This window comes from Podarcis filfolensis (assembly GCF_964270895.1).
Source record: "Podarcis filfolensis genome assembly, chromosome: 13".
Taxonomy (NCBI): domain Eukaryota; kingdom Metazoa; phylum Chordata; class Lepidosauria; order Squamata; family Lacertidae; genus Podarcis; species Podarcis filfolensis.
Genome location: NC_139615.1, coordinates 51,029,297 through 51,053,375, shown reverse-complemented (window position 1 = coordinate 51,053,375; position 24,079 = coordinate 51,029,297). Strand labels below are relative to the sequence as shown.

Here is a 24,079-nt window from a genome sequence, read left to right as displayed (position 1 = left end):
TAGAAGAGCTAGAAATGAATATGGAAGCACTACCTATTCTTCTACAAATGTGCAACTCCTTAGGTTCTAGCTTTCATTACCTCCTCAGTGAAACCAGCTTTTTTGTTGTGTCTGTGGACACGCATTGCCTTATCTTTTCTTATATAGAGAGGTCCTGGATTAAATATTTTAGCTGCATTATAAACAACTTAAATGTGGAAGTGCTGTCCTGAAAGCCCAATAATTCTGATTTTTAAAAGCTGCTGATGGTACCCACAACACTCATTTAGAAGAGATGTCAAAAGGGGCACTGATAGAGACATCTCCGTGAGATTGTGGAGCAGCTGAGGCTGTGCTTCTTTCTTACAAAATTAATTACTGAGGTACCTCCAGTTCAACATGTTGGTACGTGCAATTCTGCTTTAAAAATAAATTGGCTCATTGGCAATGAAATGGAAGTTGGGGTGTGACTGGGCAGAGATGCGCAAATTTTGCTTTAAAGCTCAAGTGTTTCTGAACCTGGCCCGCCCAACTCCCTTAATCTTCCCCAGCCCCAAACACTAATAATGTATCACACTGATTAATATGCACATATGCAGTCACATGTAGCCTGCTGCTACAAATGTAAGCATTTGTAGACTGGAATACTTCTCCAATACCGACATTAGATGTGGAATAAAACAGGAAAATTCTGATGCTTCTCCTAAAACCACACAGGAAGATCTGTCATTGCAACAAAGCAGCAGTCCTTTCAAAGTTTTTTTCTTTCCAAATCAGGTTGGGAGTACCAGGGGTAGCAGCAACACATATAAACCCAATATGTTTCAATGAGAACTGTTCGACACACTCTGGCTGCTCAGAAGAGGAAAGCTCCACGTGTCTCAGGATTCTGCACCTTCCTGGAACTGGGGCCACTATTTCCATATGCCATTCCTCTTTCCCCCTCCCCAGCCAACATAATCAATGTTCAGGGATGGTGAGAGCAGGAATGGACCACAGGTGATACATAAAGAAGTTGTGCATACCTTAAAATCCTCCCTAGCATGAGCACCACGTGACTCTTTCCGAGCCTCTGCACCATAAATAGTTTGTAAAGCACAGAGCATTAGATTTTGTAGTTCCAAAGTCTCCACCAAGTCAGTATTCCAGACAATACCTAAAGGTACAATGAAATGTTAGGGGCACTTCAGCAGTCCCAATATACAAATCAGACAAAAGCACAACTCTGCTTGTAGACCAAGGCTGCAATTCTATGCACTCTCTCTTGAAGTGAACACTCCCTTCTGAGAAAACATGTCTCTGGTGGTTTCTCATATAAAACTGTTTGAGTCATGGCCTGCAAAGCTGTCTTGCATGCAGCTTAGAAACTATAACAATTGTGTCAGTGTCATGAGCCTGAAGTCTGTGCTATATTCCTAGTTAAAAATGTGAAAAAATATCACAGGAAAAAGGGCAGCACTCTCCCCTCTGCTCTCTTCCCCACTAATATCAGGGGGGAAATGACAGAAATACAAAAAAAGTCATTAGTTCAACTGTACCACCGGTGCTTAAATATATGTGATGAAGGCACCAGGCAAGCCTTCCTGGAGAGAGCATTCCAGGAACAGGGAGGCACTGAGGAAAAGGCCCATTCTTGCGTTGCCACCCTCCGGACCTCTAATGGTAGAGGCACACAAAGGGCCTCAGATGATAACCGCAGGGTCTGAATCAGTTCATACGGGGAGATGTGGTCCCATCATCTGTGATCAGATGGAGTAACATAATTTGTCTGACTGATTTACCACCTTACAAAATAGCTCTTCCAACAAGGCAGAATGTATTGCATTTGAGTGCACAGATAAGCACAGAAATGAGCACAAATTAAGTTCCAGCTAATTTTTAAGCTAATTATTAGACCTTATATTTACAGAGATGACCTCTAAGTATGTAGACAAAGCCTGGTGAAATTCCACTTTAGCTAATGGGGCCTCCTGCTGCCGCCGCGCCGCCGGAGCACAATTTCTGTTCTCACCCTGAAGCAAAGTTCTTAACCTGAAGCACTATTTCTGGGTTAGCAGAGTCTGTAACCTGAAGCGTATGTAACCTGAGGTACCACTGTACTTGTTTTTAAGTCAAACTGACGTTACATTTCTTAACATCAAAGTTCTCTGAACTGCATATGATGATAGATGCCACAATCATTTACTTGCACACCTCTAAGAAAACGCCAAGCTTACAATGCTACATTCAGACAGTTTACCTCTATCGAATGTCTTCAAATCATCCATGCTGTTATAGAGACTGCTAATTTGCTCACAACCCTCCTGTAGGACAGGACCTGTACGGAACACTGCAGCATGGGTTTGCATTGTCTATAAATAGAAATTGAGAAACAATACATTGATTGGAAATTCGAAGAAAAAATTAACCTCCTACAGCTGCCAGAATGTTCAGTTGTCAAAATCTGTTTGAATACACCCATATCACTTTCTACAAACCCTCAAGTCCATACTCATGTGCAGTAACACCATTGTCTTCGGTTAAATCACCCTGGTGCCTAAGCTGCCCTGGCTATTTCTTAATGGCTCCATCACTTCCAAGAGAATTTACTCTAGGCTGCAATATGTAACCATTAACACATATCAACACAGCCAGCCTGCTATCTTTCATAATCTGTATAAATCTGAAATACTCTGAATGCAACTCTACCTATGTATAAAAAGGAAGGAGTAGAGTGCTGAGGTCCTGGACATGAAAGCAAATTTAACTTGAGAAGTGCAACAGCCCTTAGGGATGGAGTGTAGAAGCAGGTTCCATTTGCAGAGGAACATCCTGTTTGTATTCTGAGCACAGTTTACTACAACCATGTGAAGCAGCTTAAGCTGAAAGTTAAGGAAGGTCACCTAGGAAGCTTTGCACCTCAACAGGAGTTTCAACCTAGGTTTCATGGGTGTTTGCCAACTTTTAGATCATGAATGGATAATCAGCCCCTCCACCTCGAAAATACCAGAGCACAAAATTTTAAAAAGAAGAAAATCATTTTAGAAATGCCAGAAATCCAGTTTTCAAGTCAAAACATTATATATCTGTTTTAGCAATTCACATTACATGTTATTAGCCTAGCCTCCAAGCAAACCTTTTATATACCTTTTGCATATTAAGTCTCAGATCCGAAGTTCTTATGCTTCCATTGGCAAAGCGCAGTTTGTCAAGATTTGCTACAGATTCTTCACCCGCATTTGGTTTAATTGACGGAACTGGCTCTCCTAATTAGAGTAGACACAAGCATGATTCAGCTACGGTTAAGTCTACAAAAATTAGATAGCAGTCAGGGTGAGAGGGGGAAGGCAAGGAACAAGAGGAATATATTGCCAATCAGTAATTCAATTATTTCCTAGTAAAATTCTCAGTGCCTGCCCACCCCCTTCTGATAAATTTGGTAGGAAGGGAAATATTCTTTCATAGGCATTAATAGAGTTTCTTGACCTTGCTGGTCAAGTGAAAAGCTGTTACCAGTCCCACTTCTCCATGCAAGCCCCCATTCCTCAGCCTTTCCCCTGGGAAGGAAAATGTGGAAAGAGTGGTCAGCCACTCCCTGCTGTTTGAAGGTGCCCCAGCTTGAAAGAGCAGCACCAACCTCTCCTGAGTAAAGGGCTGGTTGAGAGCATGCTGGTTTGGGCTCTAATGCTCAAAGGTACCCAGCCCTTTCAAAGCCTTTCAAGGGAAATGAAAAACAAGCAAGGAGACCTACCAGGTTTGCAGGATTCCGCAATGCTAAGAGCACACGCACGGCCAAAGACCACCAAATCTAAGAGTGAGTTTGCTCCAAGACGATTAGCGCCATGAACAGAGGCAGAGGCTGCTTCCCCACAAGCATACAAGCCAGGAACTATTTGATCTCTGCCGTTTACATGAGTAATCACCTGCCATTAAAAATAAGTGTGAAATCAATATAAGCATACAGTGACTCTATTCATGCACCGCTCACATGAAGAGGGCAAGTGTGGTGACAGAGGTGGTGGGACCACGCATTTACCCCACTCCAAAAGTCACCCAGCTCCTCCTGTTCCTGGCACTGTTGTGTTCACCATAACTTCATGTGTGGAGAAGACTTCTCACTGCAGAAAGATCCCTGCATGATTTAGAACCCTGATTATAGTGGGTTCTAAAACCCCGCAGAGATCCTCCATGGACAGAGAAGTCTCCCCAATGCAGAAGTTAGTGAGAGCACAGCAAAGGTAGGGACAAAAGGAGCCACACAGTTTTGAGGGTGGGATACACACAGTCTTTGTCACCATTTTTACTACTTTCTTGTAGTCATTTTTTAAAAGCTGTTGGCTAACACAAGGAGTGAAGGTGGTGATGGCAGAAGGCAGAGAGAGAAGGGAGAACCAAAGACTCACAGGCCGAATTAGGTCTGCCAGGCCTTGGAGGTTGGCATTCAGGGCATTTTGGGCTAACCAAACCTACGTTAACAAGGGAAAATGTCATAAAACATCATGCTCAGGAAAGGTGGACCTGGTTAGCCCTGAATACCTGCAAATTCTTCATTTGCATTCTTGGCTTGGAGATGCGAAGGAAGAGCCAAGGCTACAAAGGAAGAATCTCCCTTTGCAGCTACAGCTTGAACTTTTAATCACCTAATGTCAGATGACTAACAGGAAGGCAGACCCGTCCCCCTGTCAAAGTGGGCTGTCAAGTTGCTATTTTTTCACAATTATATCAATCAGTATGCAGAAAACACCCACAATATTCAGTTTAGAATACTTCCTATTTGAATATTACTTCTGGAAAATTACCTGTCCTTTGTAGTTTGTAGGAATACCTCCCATATTGTAATGCACAGTGGGCAGAACAGGAATGGGTTCTTTGGTAACATCCACACCAGCAAATATCATAGCAGTTTCTGAAATCCCAGGAAGACGAGTTGCTAACTGCTGAGGTGGCAAATGATGCAGTTGCAAGTACACGTGGTCTTTGTCAGGCCCACATCCTCTAATGTTAAAAGAAAAAGTGTTTTAAACACACTCATTTCCACAGTCCTATCTAGAGGCAAACTTTTAAAGTCATTCATCATCTTATATAGGAAGGCAAAATAAGAACAGCTCTCTTGGTGACAGGAACTAGCCATCTTTTTCAACCCACATTTCACTTTCTATTTACTAACAGTTTGTAAAGTTTAAATAAATGAAACACATTTCTTACAATTAGGACTCATATGTGGTAGCACGTCTGAGGCTTGTCCATGTGCCCTACACCCCCTCCTTCCAGTCTGTAGGTCATAAACATCCCTACATTTGTACGCACTCACCTGTCTCCTAAATCCCGGGAAGAACTGTATTGCCAGGAGGACATGTTCAAGATGGTCTCAGTGAAATACTATTATTCCTTAAGATAGCTTTCCTTAATCCTGGGTTCCCAGAAGCTGTTGAACTACAACCATCCACCATCCCCAGTCAGCACTGCAAATGGTCCAAGATAATGGGGGTTGTGGTTCAACAACATTTGGGGAACCAAGGCTTTAAGATACTGGATTGGTCAATGTTTACAAACTGAGCAATCCCACATCTCCTATAATATTTGAAAGGTAGCAGTTGCGGAAAACCAGACTTACCTTCCTTCTCGGATCTCAATAGTCATTGAACGAGACACAACATCTCTTGAAGCTAGATCTTTGGCAACTGGTGCATATCTCTCCATAAACCTTTCACCTTCACTGTTAATCAGAATGCCTCCTTCACCACGGCAGCCTTCTGTAATAAGGCAGCCAGCTCCATAAATACCTGCAAAACAAGCAGTCACTACATTATAAACTTGTTAGGGATTATGTTTTACAGATGTTCCTCAATGTCATAGTACTAGAATGAGACACCAACATTTTAATATCCAATATAGTGTATGTACCAGCTTCAAATCTTGGCTTTGATAATCAATCAAGCTTGTTCATTGAATGGCTTTTGAAAAGTCAGCATTCTCTCAGCCTCACACCTGCCAATATAGGGGTGACAAACTATCAACTCTACAGGGCTCTTGAATACTGAGGATGTATGGGAAGTGCTTTGAACACCTAAAGTAGGATATAAATACTTCTGCTAGCAGAATATTGGTTGCAATTCTTCCTTCAAATCACTCAAACTTGTTCTCTATCTTTGCACAAAACACTATTTTACGCTTAACTGGAGACTGGTGGTATTTTGTTCCATCCCAAATAAATACTAAAATATGGCAGAGAGTATTTCACTCTCCTAAGACATTCTGCTGCTGATTTTAAGGCTGCTGTTCTTCAGTGGAATTCTCTAGCACGAGGCTGCCAAGATGGAAAATCAGAAACTAGTAGAATACTATAAAAATCAGACTCCATTATGATTTAGGTTAGCTTACACTTTATGCAAAATAATTAATGCCATTTTTCTTGTTATGACATTTGTTTGTTTGTTTATTTACCATGAATGGCTGCTTTTGTGAATATGCTGGACATGCTTCCACTTTTGTAGGGCTCTGAACAGAAAATGACAGCTGTACTGCCTTGGCTTTTAAAAGGTTTTTAATCCCAAAGTACACAAGCTCTCCATATTTACAACTGCCAGCATAAGATGCCACCTTATGCACCTGACAAAACAAGTACTAGTTCATAAAAGTATAATCTTTAGGGTAGTACAGAACTCTGCTACAACAGATTAACTTGTCTATCCCTTTGAAAGTTGACAGAATCTTTGGTGTAGAAAGAGTAGGAACTGGCAGAGGCAGAGTTTCAATCTTGAGATATAGCAAGTGGCTTAAACTACTGTATATTATACAGTCACAAGGCTGCAGCTGGTTCAGAATATGGTAGCTCAGCTGCTGAGCAGAGCAGCCAGAGGGCCAGCAACAATTCTGACAGCACTGCACCAGCTGCCAGTAATACAAGGTGTTGACATTGGTATACAAAGCTCTAAGTATACAAAGACTTTCTCTGTATGTCCCAACACACAGTTTATGATGAGAGAGAGAAGCTCTTCTTGCAGTATCACTGCTGTGGGTGGCTAGGAGGTTGCAAAGGAAAGAGAGAGGCATTCTGTCTCTGGAATTTCTTCCCAAGTCAAGTCTGGCAGTTCCCTGATTATTTTCAAAAGGAATTTGAAGACATTTTTATTTGTACTGTATATGCTTTTGGAAGCGGATAATTACATACAGGTAGTGCTGTTTTTATAACTCACATTTTAATTACTACATATCACATATGGTTTCATTGGATTTTATGATAGCACCCTCTGGGCACTCTTCAGAAAAGAAGATCAGGATACATAATACAAGACACTTAATAAATACATTAAAGTATTTCCAAACCTGCTTCACATTTGTACATTTACATTGGGGTTACGTTCCAAGGCACTGAACGGCTTAGTGAAATCACATATATGTGAAACACGACTGAAAAAGACTGCAAACACTCTGTTCTGCCATTGCCCCACCCCGTTTTGTTAAGTTTTTGTGATTTTTTGAGCCGCTTCTGGGTTCAGCATGATGCACGCATACATGGTCGCACATATATCAGATGCGCCTAAAACAATCACTGCCTGTATAGACATTTTTCTTAAATGTTTCCAAGACAGTCATTATCTATAGCTAGCCTCTTCAGACAACCATTTCTCATCTACTTTCTAGGAGGGATCTATTGTCGTTGTTTCTCATGAATATGTCCCTAGCATGAACAAGCTAAAGATGTATTATACTTTTTCATGGTTGTAACACAGGCAGAAAGCTATCAATTGCTTTAAGATTCAAAAGACAGCTCCAATAATCAGATATACAAGCTTGTGTAAATCCTTTTAATCTGATGGAACAGTCATTCAAACTACGTACTGCAAGAGAGAACTACTCATCTGCCATGAGAAAGAAGTTCAACAGCTGTAGGCTGCTCCAATCCCAAATGCCCACCCTGGATTTAAAGGTTTAATGAGGTATAATTTAAAGGTTAAAGAGTTTCACAGTAACCTTAGTTGTCTGTAATGCTATAGAACATCATTTTACCTGTGGGATGGAACTGCACAAACTCCAAATCCTGACAAGGCAGACCAGCCCGTGTTACCATTGCTGTGCCATCTCCAGTACAGGTGTGAGCAGATGTACAGCTGAAGTAGGTGCGCCCATATCCTCTAGGAAAAGAGTTCATTATTAGTATCTGGCCAGTACATTTCACAAACACAAAGAAAACCAACGATTTCAGCTGCATACACTTACCATGGAAAGCCATGGCTAATGATTGACCATAACGTGCAGATTTCTCCTGATTCAGTTGCTCGACTATGCGAGCAGGAATAATAAACCTCTGTTATAAAAATCAGGTATTTTTGCTTTCTCTTTAGCTAATTTAAGTTGGTGGGTTAATTTTTCTCCCATCGCTATTTGCTACAGTTCTCTGTACCAACAATCCAATGTCAAATACTTTGCAGTTTTTCAATTTTTGGTTATCACCCTGCAAGCAGCCATCAACATGAATACTATTTGTTCCAGAGGTCTCACTTTCTCATTTTGTTCTGCCCAAATTGTTAAAAGAGTTAATGTTGGTGTGTGATATTTTTTTGATGTGTGATATTTGCCATTTCTATAAAAATATCATAATACACAACTGTGATACAGAAAATGGCCACCACACACACACACACCCTTGCCAATTACAATTTCTCCAACATTTTGTATTATTTGCATTTGCAGAGATATTAGTGTAATGTACCACTGATGTAATAATTTTAAAGAATTCTCCCATGGGTTGATGATATTGCTTTCTTTGATAAAATCATCCATATTTTCTCTCATACATTTTGTTCTTTTGCTACTCCAATATCACTCACCCATATTATTTTCAAACCATCCAATATAATTTTATCTCTATCAAGATGTAAATAAATGTTGGAGATTAATCCTTTTGTATTGGTCCTATGTTCCAAATTTTGTCCTGTTTAGTTTGTTTTCCCCCTTTTGCCCCAATCTTTCAACCATGATTGTAATTTGTTGGTGTAAAACAAAACATAGTCCCTGGTTTGGGCACAAGAACTGTGGTTTGCTGCTCCCACATGCTAACTGGGAACAGCAATCTGCACATTCACTGTAAACTAGACAGGAGGAATCTCTGGATTCCTGTAAAGCAGGCATGGCCAAACTTGGCCCTCCAGATGTTTTGGGACTGCAATTTCCATCATCCCTGACCACTGGTCCTGTTAGCTAGGGATGATGGGAGTTGTAGTCCCAAAACATCTGGAGGGTGAAGTTTGGCCGTGCCAGCTATAAAGCAATTCCCTCTTCAGCCACATCCACCTACACCTGATGCCACGGCCAGCACTAGACACAGGGGATACAAAGACACAGCTGCAAAGGATCAAAGGATAAAGACTACATTCCCAACTGTTTCTCTGCAAGAGCAGCTTGCAGTTCCCACCTTTTAAATATGCACCAGCTGGCCTGGGAAAACTACAGCACTTTTTCCTTCCCATTCCCTTCTAACTCAATGTGAGTCATTAGAATAAAAATACAATTAAGCAGAGTGTCAGGGACCTGTCATCAGAAGAACAGGTGGTGGAGGGGCTCCCAGAGGTTGAGAGAGACTTATCAGCGGAGGAGGGAACCAGCAGGGGGCGAGAAAGAGCTCCAAGGGAAGGCGAGTCAGAAGATTGGCTCAGAGACAATTCCAGCGAGAACAGCGAGGAGGTTTCAGGACCTCCATTAGGGACACCCACTCCTCGCCGGAAATTGTCACGTAGAGAGTCCAGAAGACGTGTTTCCGTTAAGGAGCTGTTATGCTGGAAGAAATTCCGTAAACGCCCACTGTCGGATTCTGCCAGCGACTGACGGAGCCATGCTTATGGGCGCTCCGTTACAGACAGTGGTTTGTGGACTTAGCCAAACACTGAGGGATTAGGAACTTTACGCACAAGCAGCTCAACATCCCATCACAGCAATCCGACAGTCCCTGAAAGCAGCTTGTGCAGAGAAGGCATCATGAGCAACCCAGCCGGAACCGGAGAAGCAGGAGGAGCTGGAGCCGGTCCAAGCCTCGAAGAAAGGTACCGGGTGTTGGAGGTCCAGCTAGCGCTGCAAACGGCGAGGCTCGATGAGAGGAGGGCTCAGGATGCAGAAAAGGCAAAGGCCCCCCCACAAGCAAGAAAGATGCCAGGATTGGTGCAGAAGTTTGGGGGGGATCCCAGGAACTATCAAGCCTTTAGGACAGAGATGCAGTATGCTCTTAATCTGCAGTTTGATGACTTTCCCGATGAGGAATCGCGAGTGGCGTTTGTGATTAGCCATCTCGAAGGAGGGGCGAGAGACTGGGTTAGACCCCTGATGGCAGGGCATAATGAAGTCTTGAAAGACGCACGGAAGTTTTTTCGCGCCATGGACCTGATGTTTTCCAGCGACATTGAACAGGGAGTGGTGCGCAGACAGTTGATGGCTTGTAAACAGGGGAGCCGATCTGTCCGTGAGTACTGGACTGAGTTTACTATGTTGATACACAAATTGGGGTGGGATCTGTCAGCGGAACCCATTCAAATGCTTTTCGAAGAGGGACTTTCCTCGGCTGTGAAAGATGAACTTTCCCGGGCGCCCAGGGCGGAGTCTATGGACCAGCTGACCAAATCAGCGCTGACCATTGGAGCACGCCAGGAGGCCAGAGCCTTGGAGAAGCGGGAAGGGAAAGGGGAGCGTTGGAGAGATTTCCGCATTCCAGAGATTCCGGAGCCAGCTTTCCCGCCCGCAGAGCCGATGGAAGTTGGAACAGCGCGCGCGCGGACAGTTTCAAATCCCAGTGAAGGGCGGAAGAAGGAGGGGAAGAGCCCCAAGAAATGTTATCTCTGCCAGCAGCCAGGTCATTTTGCCAGAGTCTGTCCACAAAGAAAGGAATGGCAAGGGATGGCAGGAGCTGTTGGGGGGAAGGAGGAGGAAGGACAGGACCAAGTAAAAGCCAGCGCCTGACTGCCACCATCAGGGCACAGCAGTCAGGCCAAGGAGCAGTAAAAGTGCCCACGCCAGAACCTCCGAGACCAGCCCTAGTGATAGAGGTGTTGCTGGAGCTGCCAAACGGACATCCCTTAAAGATAAGGGCGCTATTGGACTCAGGCAGCTCCTGTAATTTTATGAGCAAGGAGTTTGCAGCAGAACACCAGATACAGACTATCCCTTTAAGCAACCCCTTGCAGGTGACCACGATCGATGGGAGAGAGCTGTTGGGAGGAGGAGTCTGCTTACAGACCGTCCCAATGGTAATGAGGGTAGCCAGGCACACCGAAAGAATAGCGTTCCATGTGGCCACCTTGGGAGGGGCTCCCATTATTTTAGGGATGAGCTGGCTAGCGTTGCACGATCCGCTAGTGGGTTGGCATCAGAGAGTGGTCTCCTTTGGGTCAGCACATTGCCTAGAACATTGCAAAGAGGGCAAGGCTCCAGAAGGGGCAAAGGCCTTTCTAGCAGGAACAGAAGTAACGGACAAAGGAAAGGTGCCCAAACAATACGCTGACCTGAGCAATGTCTTCAGCGAAAGGGAAGCAGACAAACTACCACCGCATAGACCCTTTGACTGCCAGATCAATCTAGTCCCTGGAGCCCAGCTCCCTATGGGCAAGCTGTATGCCATGTCAGACAGGGAAATGCAGGAGTTGAGGGAGTTTATTGACAAAAACCTGAAGAGAGGTTTCATCAGAGAGTCCAGAGCGGTGGGGGGGCAGCCCAGTGTTTTTTGTGGACAAAAAAAACACGAATAAACCTAGACTTGTAGTGGACTTCCGGAGCATAAATGCAGTGTCGGAACCAGTGGCCTTTCCCATGCCCAGGATTGATGACATTTTGACCCGGGTGAGGAAGGGAAAAATTTTCACTAAACTGGACTTAAGGGGGGCATACAACCTGATACGGATAAGGGAGGGGGATGAATGGAAGACAACGATGTTCACCCCCCTAGGGGCTTTCGAATATCTCGTTATGCCCTTTGGATTACAAGCAGGCTCAGCATGTTTTCAATCGTTCATGAACCACGTGCTGGGGCCTCTGCTCTACAAGAATTGTGTGGCCTTCCTAGATGACGTATTAGTCTACTCAGAGAATGAGGAGCAGCATGTAAAGGACGTCAGAGAAGTGTTGAGCCGACTGCAAGCAAACCAACTGTGGGTGAAATTAGAGAAGTGTCAGTTTCACACCAAGGAGGTGGAATTCCTGGGGTACCGCTTGTCAGACAAGGGGTTAGCCATGGATCCAGGCAAGGTCCAGGCGGTACTGGAATGGAAGAGACCGAAAACGAAAAAGGATGTGCAAAGATTCTTAGGGTTTGGGAACTTTTATAGGAAGTTCATCAAGAACTTTGCCCATTTAACGGCTCCCATCACGGACTGTCTCAGCAGCAAGAAGAAATTTGTTTGGACGGCAGAAGCGGAGCAAGCATTCAAAGAATTGAAAAAGGCTTTCGCTTCGGAAGAACAGCTCCTGCATGTGGATTTACAAAAACCCATGAGAGTGGAAACTGACGCATCAGACCGGGCGGTGGGGGCGGTGCTTCTTCAGCCGGGGAAGGATAAGTCGGAGTGGAGACCGTGTGCCTTCTTCTCGCGGAAGTTGAACAAATCCGAGAAGAACTACACGGTATATGACCGAGAACTACTCGCCATTCACGAAGCGTTCCGGAAATGGAGACACTTACTAATTGGTGCACAACACAAGGTGCAAGTATGCACGGACCACAAGAATTTAGAGTACTGGAGAACGGCACGAGTGCTCAACCAACGGCAAGTGAGATGGGCACAGGAGTTCTCCAAATTTTATTTTGAAATTTGCTATGTGCCAGGCCCGGAAAACGTCAGGGCGGACGCTCTCTCACGCAAACCAGAGTATTTGGAGGGGGAGGGAGCACCCGAAGAGAGACATATCATCCCAGAGGACCACTGGGTGTGTGGGGCGGCGTTGGTGGGGCAAAGGGAACTGGTAGAGGAGACGCAGAATGATGAATACGCCCAGAATAAGCTCCAAGGTCTAAGGAGGGAGGGAGAAAACTCCGGAGGTTTTGAAGAAAGAAACGGGGCATTGTATTACAAAGGGGCACTATATATACCCGAAGGGGAATTGAGAGGGAGAGTACTCAAACAGATGCACGACAGCCCTACAGCAGGGCATTTTGGGCAACACAAAACCATGTGGTTGGTTACCAGGGAATTTTGGTGGCCCAGAGTGAGGGAAGATGTAAGGGAGTATGTAAGAGGGTGTGACCAATGCCAGCGAGCCAAGGGAGAAAGGCGGGCACCGGCGGGGTTGTTAGAACCGTTGCCCACACCAGAGAGGCCATGGGAGGCGGTATCGATAGATTTTATGACTGATCTGCCGAAATCCAAGGGGAAAACCGCCATACTGGTAGTAGTAGACCTGTTAACCAAGATGGGCCACTTTGTAGCTTGCTCACATGCAGTCACGGCGGAAGAGACAGCTAAATTGTTTGTAGAACATATTTTTAGACTGCATGGCGCCCCCTTGAGGGTGGTCTCAGACCGGGGCAAACAATTCACGTCCAGGTTCTGGAGGAAGCTCATGAGCTTACTGCACGTGGAGGTCAATTTTTCGACTGCCCGGCACCCAGAAACCAACGGGCAGGCGGAAAGAGCAAACGGTATCCTCCAACAATATCTGAGGTGTTATGTCAATGACAGAGAGAACGATTGGGTGGAAAAGTTGGCGCTGGCGGAATTTGCCTACAATAATGCGGAGAATGTGTCCACCGGGATGAGCCCCTTTTTGGCTAATTATGGGTGCCACCCCAGGGCATTTCCAGGGGGAGGAGGGGAGAGATGGAGCGTCCCAGCCGCAGAACTTTTTGTAGAAGAAATGGAAGCGATCCATCGTCAACTCCAACTCAACTTAGAAAGGGCCAAAGAACAATATAAGAAGCAGGCAGACAAGAACAGAAGGGAAGGTGAAACCATAAGGGTGGGGGATCAGGTGTGGCTGTCCACCCAAGGACTGCCGTTCAAGGGGGGTTGCAAGAAATTAAGACCCAAAAGATTGGGACCATTTGAGGTCATTCAACAGGTTAACCCCGTAGCTTTCAGACTCCGGTTACCGAACCACATGAAACTGCATCCAGTGTTCCACAGGTCATTACTGTCACCGTATAGGGGGGGAAAAGAAGGGGTTTTCCCACAGGGACCTGTCTTAGAAGAGAGGGAAAGCAGCAACCATGTGGCGGAAATCCTCGACTCCAGGTGGAAGGGTAATCAGGTGGAGTATTTGGTAGCGTGGGAAGGGGAACCGGAGTCAGAAAACACCTGGGTGACGGCAGAGGAAGTCAATGACGAGGTCTTGATCGAAGCGTTCCATCAAAGGTTCCCCAGGAAACCTCAGTCAGTAGCGAGGTTCCGGAGAGAGTACTTTGGCACCACCGACGAGGAGGAGGAATTGGAAGGATTCACGGGGTCAGAGTGGGAAGAAGGAATAGATTCTGAGGAGGATGAGTACTTAGAAACCCAAAACAGCAACCGGTGGAGGAAAATGTTCGAGACTTCGGAAGATGAGGGAAGTTTTTTCAGGGGTTTTGCTCCCTCGCCTCCAGCAGAGGAAGGGAGGGGGGTGGTGGAGGGGGCCCTGGAGGGGAGGTGGATGTCAGGGACCTGTCATCAGAAGAACAGGTGGTGGAGGGGCTACCAGAGGTTGAGAGAGACTTATCAGCGGAGGAGGGAACCAGCAGGGGGCGAGAAAGAGCTCCAAGGGAAGGCGAGTCAGAAGATTGGCTCAGAGACAATTCCAGCGAGAACAGCGAGGAGGTTTCAGGACCTCCATTAGGGACACCCACTCCTCGCCGGAAATTGTCACGTAGAGAGTCCAGAAGACGTGTTTCCGTTAAGGAGCTGTTATGCTGGAAGAAATTCCGTAAACGCCCACTGTCGGATTCTGCCAGCGACTGACGGAGCCATGCTTATGGGCGCTCCGTTACAGACAGTGGTTTGTGGACTTAGCCAAACACTGAGGGATTAGGAACTTTACGCACAAGCAGCTCAACATCCCATCACACAGAGGTATTTTTTTTTTGTTATCTTTAACAGGGCTACATGTTTAGGAAGATTATATATTATATGAAATTCCTACTTTAAAGTGTAAAATATTCTTAGAGTAAAAGTCTGACTTCATAATCTTTTGTAAGCAGCCCCCATCTCTGCATTCCCTTTCATCTTTGCAAACAAAGTATTGGGAGCATATGTTTGTTGACATGAAGTCTGATTTCCCCCTCCTATTCAATAGGAAAAGGGAAAGAATTGTTTAATGGGCAGGATGCAAGGCTCACAGTATTAAGGGCAGGGAAAATAACCCAAAGGGAGGAGGGTTTGGAGGCTTCCCAATGAGTGTTGGTGGAAACACTCTCTCTCTCTCCGTGGGGGGGGGGGGGGAGAGAGAAAAGGATGACAGCAATAGACTCCTCCCTGATCTGGCCTGAGGCCAGAATGACAGACAATTCCAGGAAGTACATTCACATATCATCAGTATGAACAGCTCATTAATATTACCCAGTGGCAATAATCGTATTTTTTGCTCTTAAACGATGTATGGTTCCATCTTCTATACAAAGTGCAATAACACCACAACATTCTCCATTTTCCATAAGGAGGTCAAGGGCAAAATATTCCACAAAGTAACTCGTGTCATATCGAAGAGACTAAAGGGGGAGAGGGAAAGAATCATGTATTATTATTATTAATAATAATATTATTATTCAACAAGGTTTTTGGGGTACTCTATGAGACTGTAACCCTGGAAGCAAGTCTTTACTAATTTTAATTTGTCAGAACCAACCTATTTTAGGCAGTTCATAAATATCACTCCAGTATGATAATTCCATTAGTCAGGGATGATGGGTTCAACAATACATGGAGAGGAAAACATGGGCTACTCCTTTCCTTGTGGATTACCTGTGCCAGGAAATGGACAGGAAGAATGCATCTCATGCTTGCTTTTTTGATGTTTTAAATTTTGTAGTATACTACCTTCTGGGTGCTCGCCAACAGCATAAAAGGAAGCTTATAAAATATTTTTTAGAACAACACCATTTGTCAATGAAACATAGAAAAACACATTTGTGTAGGGCGATTCATGAGTGCTGCTGTATCTAGAAATGCACGCTGTGACGTTAACATATGAGAGTGCTGGAGGTGAAATAGTTAAACAAGTTACCCAATCAGAACTCTCGGGGGTGGAGTCAGAGGGACTATAAAACCAGCTCTGGGAGGGGCGGAAGGAGTTTGTTGGGAGTTGAGTGGTTGGTTGGAGTGGGAGTGAATTGGGATAGAGTCTGTGGGTAGGTTGAGTTAGTGTAGCGAAATAAGCTGAGTCAGGAACAGTTAGGAACTAGGAAGACAAGGAAATATCTGAGAGGTGGTTTAGTGAGTGAGAGCAGGTAGCAGAAGTTAGAGGTCTGGATAGGCACCCCATGATTGTAATTGACTGATACCGTTTATAAATCCACACGCTTGTTAAACTGCAATAAATAAACAGCAGTTTATGTTCCAATTTAACCGTGGCTGGACTCAGTATTGTACCAGGTAGGGCCTGGGTGGTGGCAGCGAGAAATAAAGTGGTGGCACAGGGATCAATAGACGGTAAAACAATCAGGGACCCTGTGTGATCGCCACACATGCCTCCTGTTTGTTTTTTCTGACTGTGCAGAAGACACATGGATGTGCTGGCTAAGAGTTTTTCTGAGTCAGTTACTGATAGGAGTGTAACTATCAATTTCAAAAGTGATCCTACTAATTAAATTCAGTGATCTTGATTCTCTGCCCCACCAGCATCTTCTTACCCGACCATACAGGGTGTGAAGCAGAGAGTGGCCTGTCCTATCAGCCACACAACAGCATCGATGAGCTTGTCCCCCTTTCCCAAACTTTAGGCTCTGTCCTCCAAAGGCACGCTGATAGATCTTCCCATCTTCTGTCCTGCTAAACGGCATGCCATAATTCTCCAGCTAAGGAATCCAAGTGGAACTTATTAGCCATTTAACCATCAGCATGAAAACAAGGAAAGTCTGCTTTACACATATTTCAATTTTAGAAAGAATCTGCCATGTGAAAACAAAAAAGTTAACTTAGGCTAAATAAACCTTTGATTTGCACACACTGTGTCCTAGTTTCAAGAATCTGGCTTATGAACATTTGGGAACTTTCTAAAAAATTGGGGGAAATTAACTAGATTGAAGCAGGAGACCTCCATCAGTTAATGTGAGTTGTGTGCATTCTCCAAGCCACTGTAAGAAACTCCTCCCTCTGGAACAACTTTGTTGAGGCTCAGTATATCCTCAGAGAAGTTGGCAGTGTCGGCATATTCACAGCTGTAATGTACCCTATAACAATTTGCCAGAGCACCACATTCTGTAGAATGAAGTAATACTGTACCATCTGACCTTACTATGAAGCAATAGAGTTCTGGAGCAGTTTACAGAATCAGAACACGCAAATACAATGAAACAGTGCAATCTTCACTATGAGAAAACTTAGAAAACTGGTTTCTCCTACAAAGAAAAAAATGGTTTTGAACATACCTCAAGAGGTTTGTTCATTTTTCACAACTGCTATAGTAGTCGGTCATGAAAGGGTATTTCAGAAAGACTCATTTTATATGGTGCTACTTATACCTCGATAACTGAAGCAGGAGCCTGTTCTGTCATATAATGAATTGCATCCTGGTCTCCCAGCCAATCAGAGCCTTTCACAGTATCATAGAAATGCCATCTCCAGTTATCCTCTTCCATATTCCCCAAAGCAGCATTGATTCCGCCCTGGAAATCAAAAGCAAACATTTGCTCAAATGCAATACTTAGCAATCAGTTCCTTTATAGTTTAATCTAGGTATGGCTTTTGTTTTATCCATGGCTTCTTCCAGCATCTCATTCAGTGCTTTATCACCAAGCAGTTTATGACCATAGTACTGGAAAGGTTAATCTTACAGCCTGCATCCAGGTTCAGTGTTTCAACCACTTCATTCTCCTTACCACTCCATTAAGACTGCAATGGGTGCATGGCTCCTTAAGTACATCTTCTTCCCTGAAGCAGGCATTGCGTACAATTTTTAGACATGTCCCAAATTCATTGGAAGAGATGCCGTTCCACTTTGAGAGTCTTCTTAAATACTTCATGTAAACATAATGATTCAGTTTGGCCCCCAGGACCTGGGATAAACCTCTTGACTAAAGGCCAGGAGTGGGAGTGGGACAGGCAGCCTGATCTTCCCCCAGTTCCAAAATAGTTACAGCTCTAGCAAGAGAATGGTACTTTAAGGCAGGGTGCCTCTTTACTGAACCACTCACTGTCCTCTCTGTATAAATAGAGGACTGAAAGTCTGTGACCTCTCTAGCCAAGAGGTCATCTGATCATTGGGTCTTCGGTTCCCCCAGAGCTTGGATGATGGGTGCAGCTCTAAGTGTTGGATCCCCAGTCGCTTGTGCTTAGGAACTTGCAGCATCCTGCTCAGAATTGTTTTCCTCTTTTCTTATCTGTGGGAACCTTCAGACGCCCAATCCAATTTGTCACAGGGATGCACCTGCCTACAAGCCCATCTTGCCTCCAGGCAAGTCTTCAAATTTGAAGAAAGGGGGATAGAGCAGGAGTAGAAGAGAGGAAGAAAGTTATCACTATGATAACAGCCTCTGCTACACTCAATTTCAGACCTAATATCAGGTGCACCTGTAGAAGCTGCAGCCACAAACAAGTACCCTAAATGGTTGAGAAGAAGATAAATGCATTAAAACAAACACTTGACGCCAACAGTTAATGAGTCCTGCGACTTTATCCCTTCAAGGATTAAGGTCCGACATTACCAGCTGGGACCACAGCAATCACAGCAACCCAGAAGTGGCTGGAACCGGGGGGGGGGGTGCGCGCGCAGGGGGACATAACAGGCTGATGGGTGCTCCATCATTGCGTGCAATGACCTAGAATGCAACACCTACATATCACAGTCGTTTACAACAACATAAAAACATAAAACCAAACAATATCATCATAAAAAGTTAGAAGCAAGTTAAAAGCAAAAATAAATTTAAAACAAATATCCATAGACCATTGGAGGTGGGGGGTGGGATGTCCTCTTCCTTGCCTTGCATAGGCCTGGAAGAACAGAAATGCTTTCAGCATTTAAAAGTTTGCACAAAAGGCACCTGCTGAATCTCTATTGGCAGGGTGTTCTACAGGGCTGGGTCAATGCCACTAAAAGCTTGATTTCTCCACTGTTGTCAAATAAGGCTCACCAACTTGGGGAATGATCAAAGACGCTTCTGCTGAAGATCTCATTGATCAAGCTGGAATATAAGGGTTCAGGCAATCCCTAAGGTATCCTGAACCCAAGTTGTTCAGGGCTTTACAAATAAATGCAAGAACCCTGAACCTGGCTTGGTAGCAGATGGGCAACCAGTGCAGCTGTTTCCACAGTGGTGGAACCAGAAGCTCCCCATCAGCAATCTGGATGACTACCTCATCCAGGCTCAACTAGAGACAAAACACTAGAAAACTTCAAGTAAAGTTGAAGACAGAGCTTAAGTCCCAGAGGCCAGCAACTGGAAGAGAACTGTTACCTCTCCAACTGTCAAGGAGAAGGATTCTAAAGCTAATCTGCATAAATCCTGCTTGTTGGAGTAAGAGGAAGGGGTAACCCATTCCAGGATAGCAACCTTCACAGATGGAGAAATCGTTGGTCTGTTTCACAATCCAGGCCTGAGAAAGCGGACATTATTCAGTGGATTCCTTGTGACCCATTCAAATTAGTCTTACACCAGCCATTTCCTGATAAAATCTGTCCCTCATGCCTCAAGGCCCAGATGAGACTCATAACTCTGAAACAAGTTTTCAGAAGTAGTCAGCAGATAGCATAAGAACTGCAATTGGAATTAGAAATTTAGCTGATCTGCATCTTCAAAAGCTGTATGGCTTTTTCCCTAGAGCATTTGGACAAAGGACCAGCCATCCTAAAAACTAACCTTAGAACAAAGGCACACCCAAGGATCTATAAATAGCTTGATATATTTCATTTGCTTTGTGAAGAGAGTATGGAATAATTTGTAAGTGTAGTATTATCTCATCTGATGTTTTAGGTAATAGTAAAAATAATGGATTATACACCCCAAACTCGTGTTTTAACAACATAGCAAAGTATGCCAAGGAAAGAGATGGGCTGGAACCTTCTCCCAGACATGCTATTTTTCTAAGTGAAGAGGAGCTTTTTGGTTTGTTTTTTTCAAAGGCAGAATAGTGAGTTCCGTGACCCCCACGTGCAATGTGAAGTGGTAGAGTCCAGACACAGGGTTGCCTCTTTGAGAACTAGGCCTAAGAATTTTTAAAAAGAGCAAAACAAATATATAAATGCATGAGTTGCATTCTGCTTATCACAATTTCAGTAACAGAGTTTATGCCCACAGATAGCAGATGGGCTCATTGGTTCTATACAATGTAACCCAGTGTACAACACCCAAATCCAGACAACACACAGCTTACTCCATTCGCTGTCTATAGTCTATGAACCATAAATTGGAATTGACTGGCCTCTTACCTGTGCAGCAACGGTATGGGATCTGGTAGGGAACAATTTTGTAACACATGCTGTGTTAAACCCAGCTTCAGACAAGCCAAACGCAGCTCGCAAACCTGCACCACCTGCACCCACCACAACTGCATCAAATTCATGGTCCACTACAGGATACTGTGTTGAAATCTGGTTGAGAAAAAATATAAATGAACAGGCACATCATTTGCAACATCTAGGAAAATAAACCATAGAATAATTATAATGAATATACATGTACACATAGAGAGCACCACACTTGAACTTACTGTATTAAAAAACAAATTTCAAACTCCGTAGTTAACGCTGCCCACTGTTGATTTGTTGTTGATTCACCATGCTTTGGTGAATCAGGAGCAAGCAATACAATCAAGTGCCCAGTCCACTCTTCTCACACATGTCTTAATCAGTGTTAGAAATTCAGCTATATAAGCTAATTGCCAAATGGCACCTTAAACCTAGGTTACAGTCACCGCAATGCAATGTCTAGGCACCATTTCCCCCCCACCCTACAATGAGTTCTATTATTATTATTATTAATTTCATTTCTAGGCCGCTTTATATTTTAAAGAAAAAATTCTTGAAGTGGTTTACAACACATTAAAACATCAAATAAAACAATTAAACAAATTAAAGCTTCAAGAAAATATTTCATATCCTACTCCAAGTGACATTTTGCTTTCCTTGTATTTATTAACTTACTTAAATTTATATAGCTGCCCCATAGCACAAGTACTCTAGGAAGCCAGAATGATGTAGTGGTTAGTATGCTGGATTAAGCCCTAGACCAGGGTACAAATCCCCACTCAGTCATGAAGCTTGGGCCAGTCACAGCCTCTAAACCTACCACAGGGTTGTTGTAGCAATTAACTGAGGAGTGAACCATGCACCCCTTGAAGAAAAAGCTGGGATATAAATGTAATAAATAAGCTCTTCTGCTTACCTGCTTAAGAAAGCTGGAAGGGCCAGCCAGATGAAGATGTCAGTTGCCAAGCTGGCATCCAGAGATCTCCACATGGTTGCAACTGGACCCGCGCCAGTGGCAAAACGCACCTGACGCATGGCTAATGTCTAACGCTGGCCTTCCTACAGACTTCCGCAACCTGGCGCCCTCAAGATCTTATGGAGGACAACTTCCAGCACAACCAATGGTTGGGGAAGGCTGCTATCAGAATATGTCCAATATGCCAGACAAGTAAGAACTTACTGAATCAGATACTTTGGCAGATGCACTTTTCTTTCCATAAACAGTGAAGTGAAAGTTGCGAGAGAGTGCCTGACAAGCTGCTGGCCCCTGCTGAAGCAAGACAAAGAAGTGTTATAACTTATGTGATAAACAGTTATCTACATGAAGTACACCTTATCCTAAGCATTCTAAATTATATACTGTAAAATGTTTAATATGAAGTAAATGCATGCTATTCCAGGTTACAAGTGGGATTTCTCACCTTTTTGTGGCATTTTCCCCCTGACACACAGAAACTCACCAGGTATAGTTTCCACACAATTGTCAAGAAAATATTGAAAAGGGAGAAGGCCTATACGTAGAAATGACTGTCATGAATTTATTTCAATCTTCTTTTTTCAATGAAGAGCATCCAGATTGCCCAGGGAAACTTGCATATTATGGTTGCTAAGTCTAGCCAGAAAATACCATCTCTTTTACTGGGCATCTCCTAAAGCCAGGGACAGCCAATGCCATGCCCTCCATGTTTTTGGACTACAACTCCCATCATCCCATGCAAATACCTGAAACTGCTGAACAAAATATAGGCTACATTCACACCACCACTTTTAATCACTATACCATAACAGTCGTGGTTCCCTGGAAATAGGATTGATTGTTAAATCACTCTGGTAATTGTAGCTCTGGGAGACAAATAGGGACCTTCCAACAAATCTCAACATCCTTAACGAACTGGTTTCCAAAATGTAAATGTGGCCACAATGTAACAACCGGGGTTGCTTTCTGCATAGTCTCAATTCATAGATCAAGTTTGCTATTATGTTTTACCACATCGTCATATTTGCTCAGATAAAGCTAGCATAACTTTACTTTGTTTTATTGCTTAAAGTAATTCACAGGAATGTATAACAGTACAGAAAAGCAAATCATTAACCTGCAATTAAGCTGTTCCAAGCACTTTAATGCATTTCTGAATTGCCATCTTTTTCAAAAATCAAACATTGGCAAGAATTAATATAAAAGAGCTCAAGGATAAGCTAACTGTCTTCCTTCTTCAAATGTGACTTTACCTTTTAAATTCATTATTCACAGACAAGTCTGATTAATTTAAGTTGCCATTCTTCAGAGGTTAGAACAGAGATCTCAAAAATAAGAGGAATCTAAGCACCAGACTTAGTAGAATTATGACTGGATGGAAAGACTCTCTGATTCTATGCATATATCTATGTATATATGTTCTCTTTGAAGGGAAGGAAAACCCTCATGAAAACCTCAACTGGTTGACATAGAAATATTAGAAAAATAAGCATCAAATAAGACTGAATAATAAACAGTTAAGACAAGTTACCATGGGTGATCTTTCTGAGAACCAGATTTCAGCTTCATTAACTACGAACCCCAAAATCTGGGATCCTTTCCAAACCTTTCGTAGGATTTTGTAGTCGTTTTGTAGGGCCACCAAACTGAGTAATTGCTACATCAAACTGGGGTTCGCAGGTAACACTCAGAAATCCAACATTGTCCTAGTCACCCTGAACTGGTGCCATGTTTCATAGCTGTTTTGTAGCATTTGGTAGCTTGAACCCTGCATTTTGTTGTTGTTGTTGTTTAGTCGTTTAGTCGTGTCCGACTCTTCGTGACCCCATGGACCAGAGCACGCCAGGCACCCCTGTCTTCCACTGCCTCCCACAGCTTCGTCAGACTCATGTTTGTCGCTTCATGAACACTGTCCAACCATCTCATCCTCTGTCGTCCCCTTCTCCTTGTGCCCTCCATCTTTCCCAACATCAGGGTCTTTTCCAGGGAGTCTTCTCTTCTCATGAGGTGGCCAAAGTATTGGAGCCTCAGCTTCACAATCTGTCCTTCCAGTGAGCACCCAGGGCTAATTTCCTTGAGAATGGAGAGGTTTGATCTTCTTGCAGTCCATGGGACTCTCAAGAGTCTCCTCCAGCACCATAATGCAAAAGCATCAATTATTCGGCGATCAGCCTTCTTTATGGTCCAGCTCATTTTGTAGGGCCCCCAAAATGGAGTAACTGACATTCAAACTGGTATCCTAGGTATCCCCCAAACCCCAACATTGTCCCATCCACTCCAAACTGGCGCCAAAGTTCTGTAGTTGTTTTATAGGGGTTCTGCAGTGTAAAGCCCATATTTGGCAATACCACACAAAAAGCACAGTAACTGATGCATCAAACCAGGGTTCCTGCTTAACAAAATTCAAAATCCAACACTGTCTGATTTACTCCAAAGCAATGCCAAAGTTTTGCAATTGTTTTGCAGCCTTCTTGTAGTTAACCCCCACATTTTGCCAATCCCCAAAAGTGGGTTACTATCTTACTCAGTAGTTAATGAAGCTACACCCAGTTTAAGTAGCAATTCCTCAATTGG

The 24,079-nt window shown here is 43.8% G+C and overlaps 1 protein-coding gene across 3 annotated transcripts in view; it reads right to left on the bottom strand.

Moving 5' to 3' along the window:
- The window catches only part of SDHA (succinate dehydrogenase complex flavoprotein subunit A), a 29,588-nt gene that overhangs the window by 1,451 nt on the left and 4,058 nt on the right, over positions 1 to 24,079 (bottom strand). The window contains exons 2-13 of one of the 3 annotated variants that reach the window (XM_083582895.1): positions 21,710 to 21,799; positions 20,491 to 20,652; positions 17,585 to 17,728; positions 16,754 to 16,918; positions 15,465 to 15,613; positions 7,969 to 8,093; positions 5,573 to 5,741; positions 4,758 to 4,953; positions 3,710 to 3,881; positions 3,106 to 3,224; positions 2,219 to 2,330; positions 1,005 to 1,135 (exon numbers count right to left, since the gene is read on the bottom strand). In XM_083582895.1, the coding sequence (XP_083439021.1) occupies positions 1,005 to 1,135; positions 2,219 to 2,330; positions 3,106 to 3,224; positions 3,710 to 3,881; positions 4,758 to 4,953; positions 5,573 to 5,741; positions 7,969 to 8,093; positions 15,465 to 15,613; positions 16,754 to 16,918; positions 17,585 to 17,728; positions 20,491 to 20,652; positions 21,710 to 21,799 (1,734 nt within the window). Of the gene's footprint in view, positions 1 to 1,004; positions 1,136 to 2,218; positions 2,331 to 3,105; positions 3,225 to 3,709; positions 3,882 to 4,757; positions 4,954 to 5,572; positions 5,742 to 7,968; positions 8,094 to 15,464; positions 15,614 to 16,753; positions 16,919 to 17,584; positions 17,729 to 19,195; positions 19,528 to 20,490; positions 20,653 to 21,709; positions 21,800 to 24,079 lie in introns of those variants that run through there. The other 2 variants (XM_083582896.1, XM_083582897.1) reach the window with 2 other exon arrangements.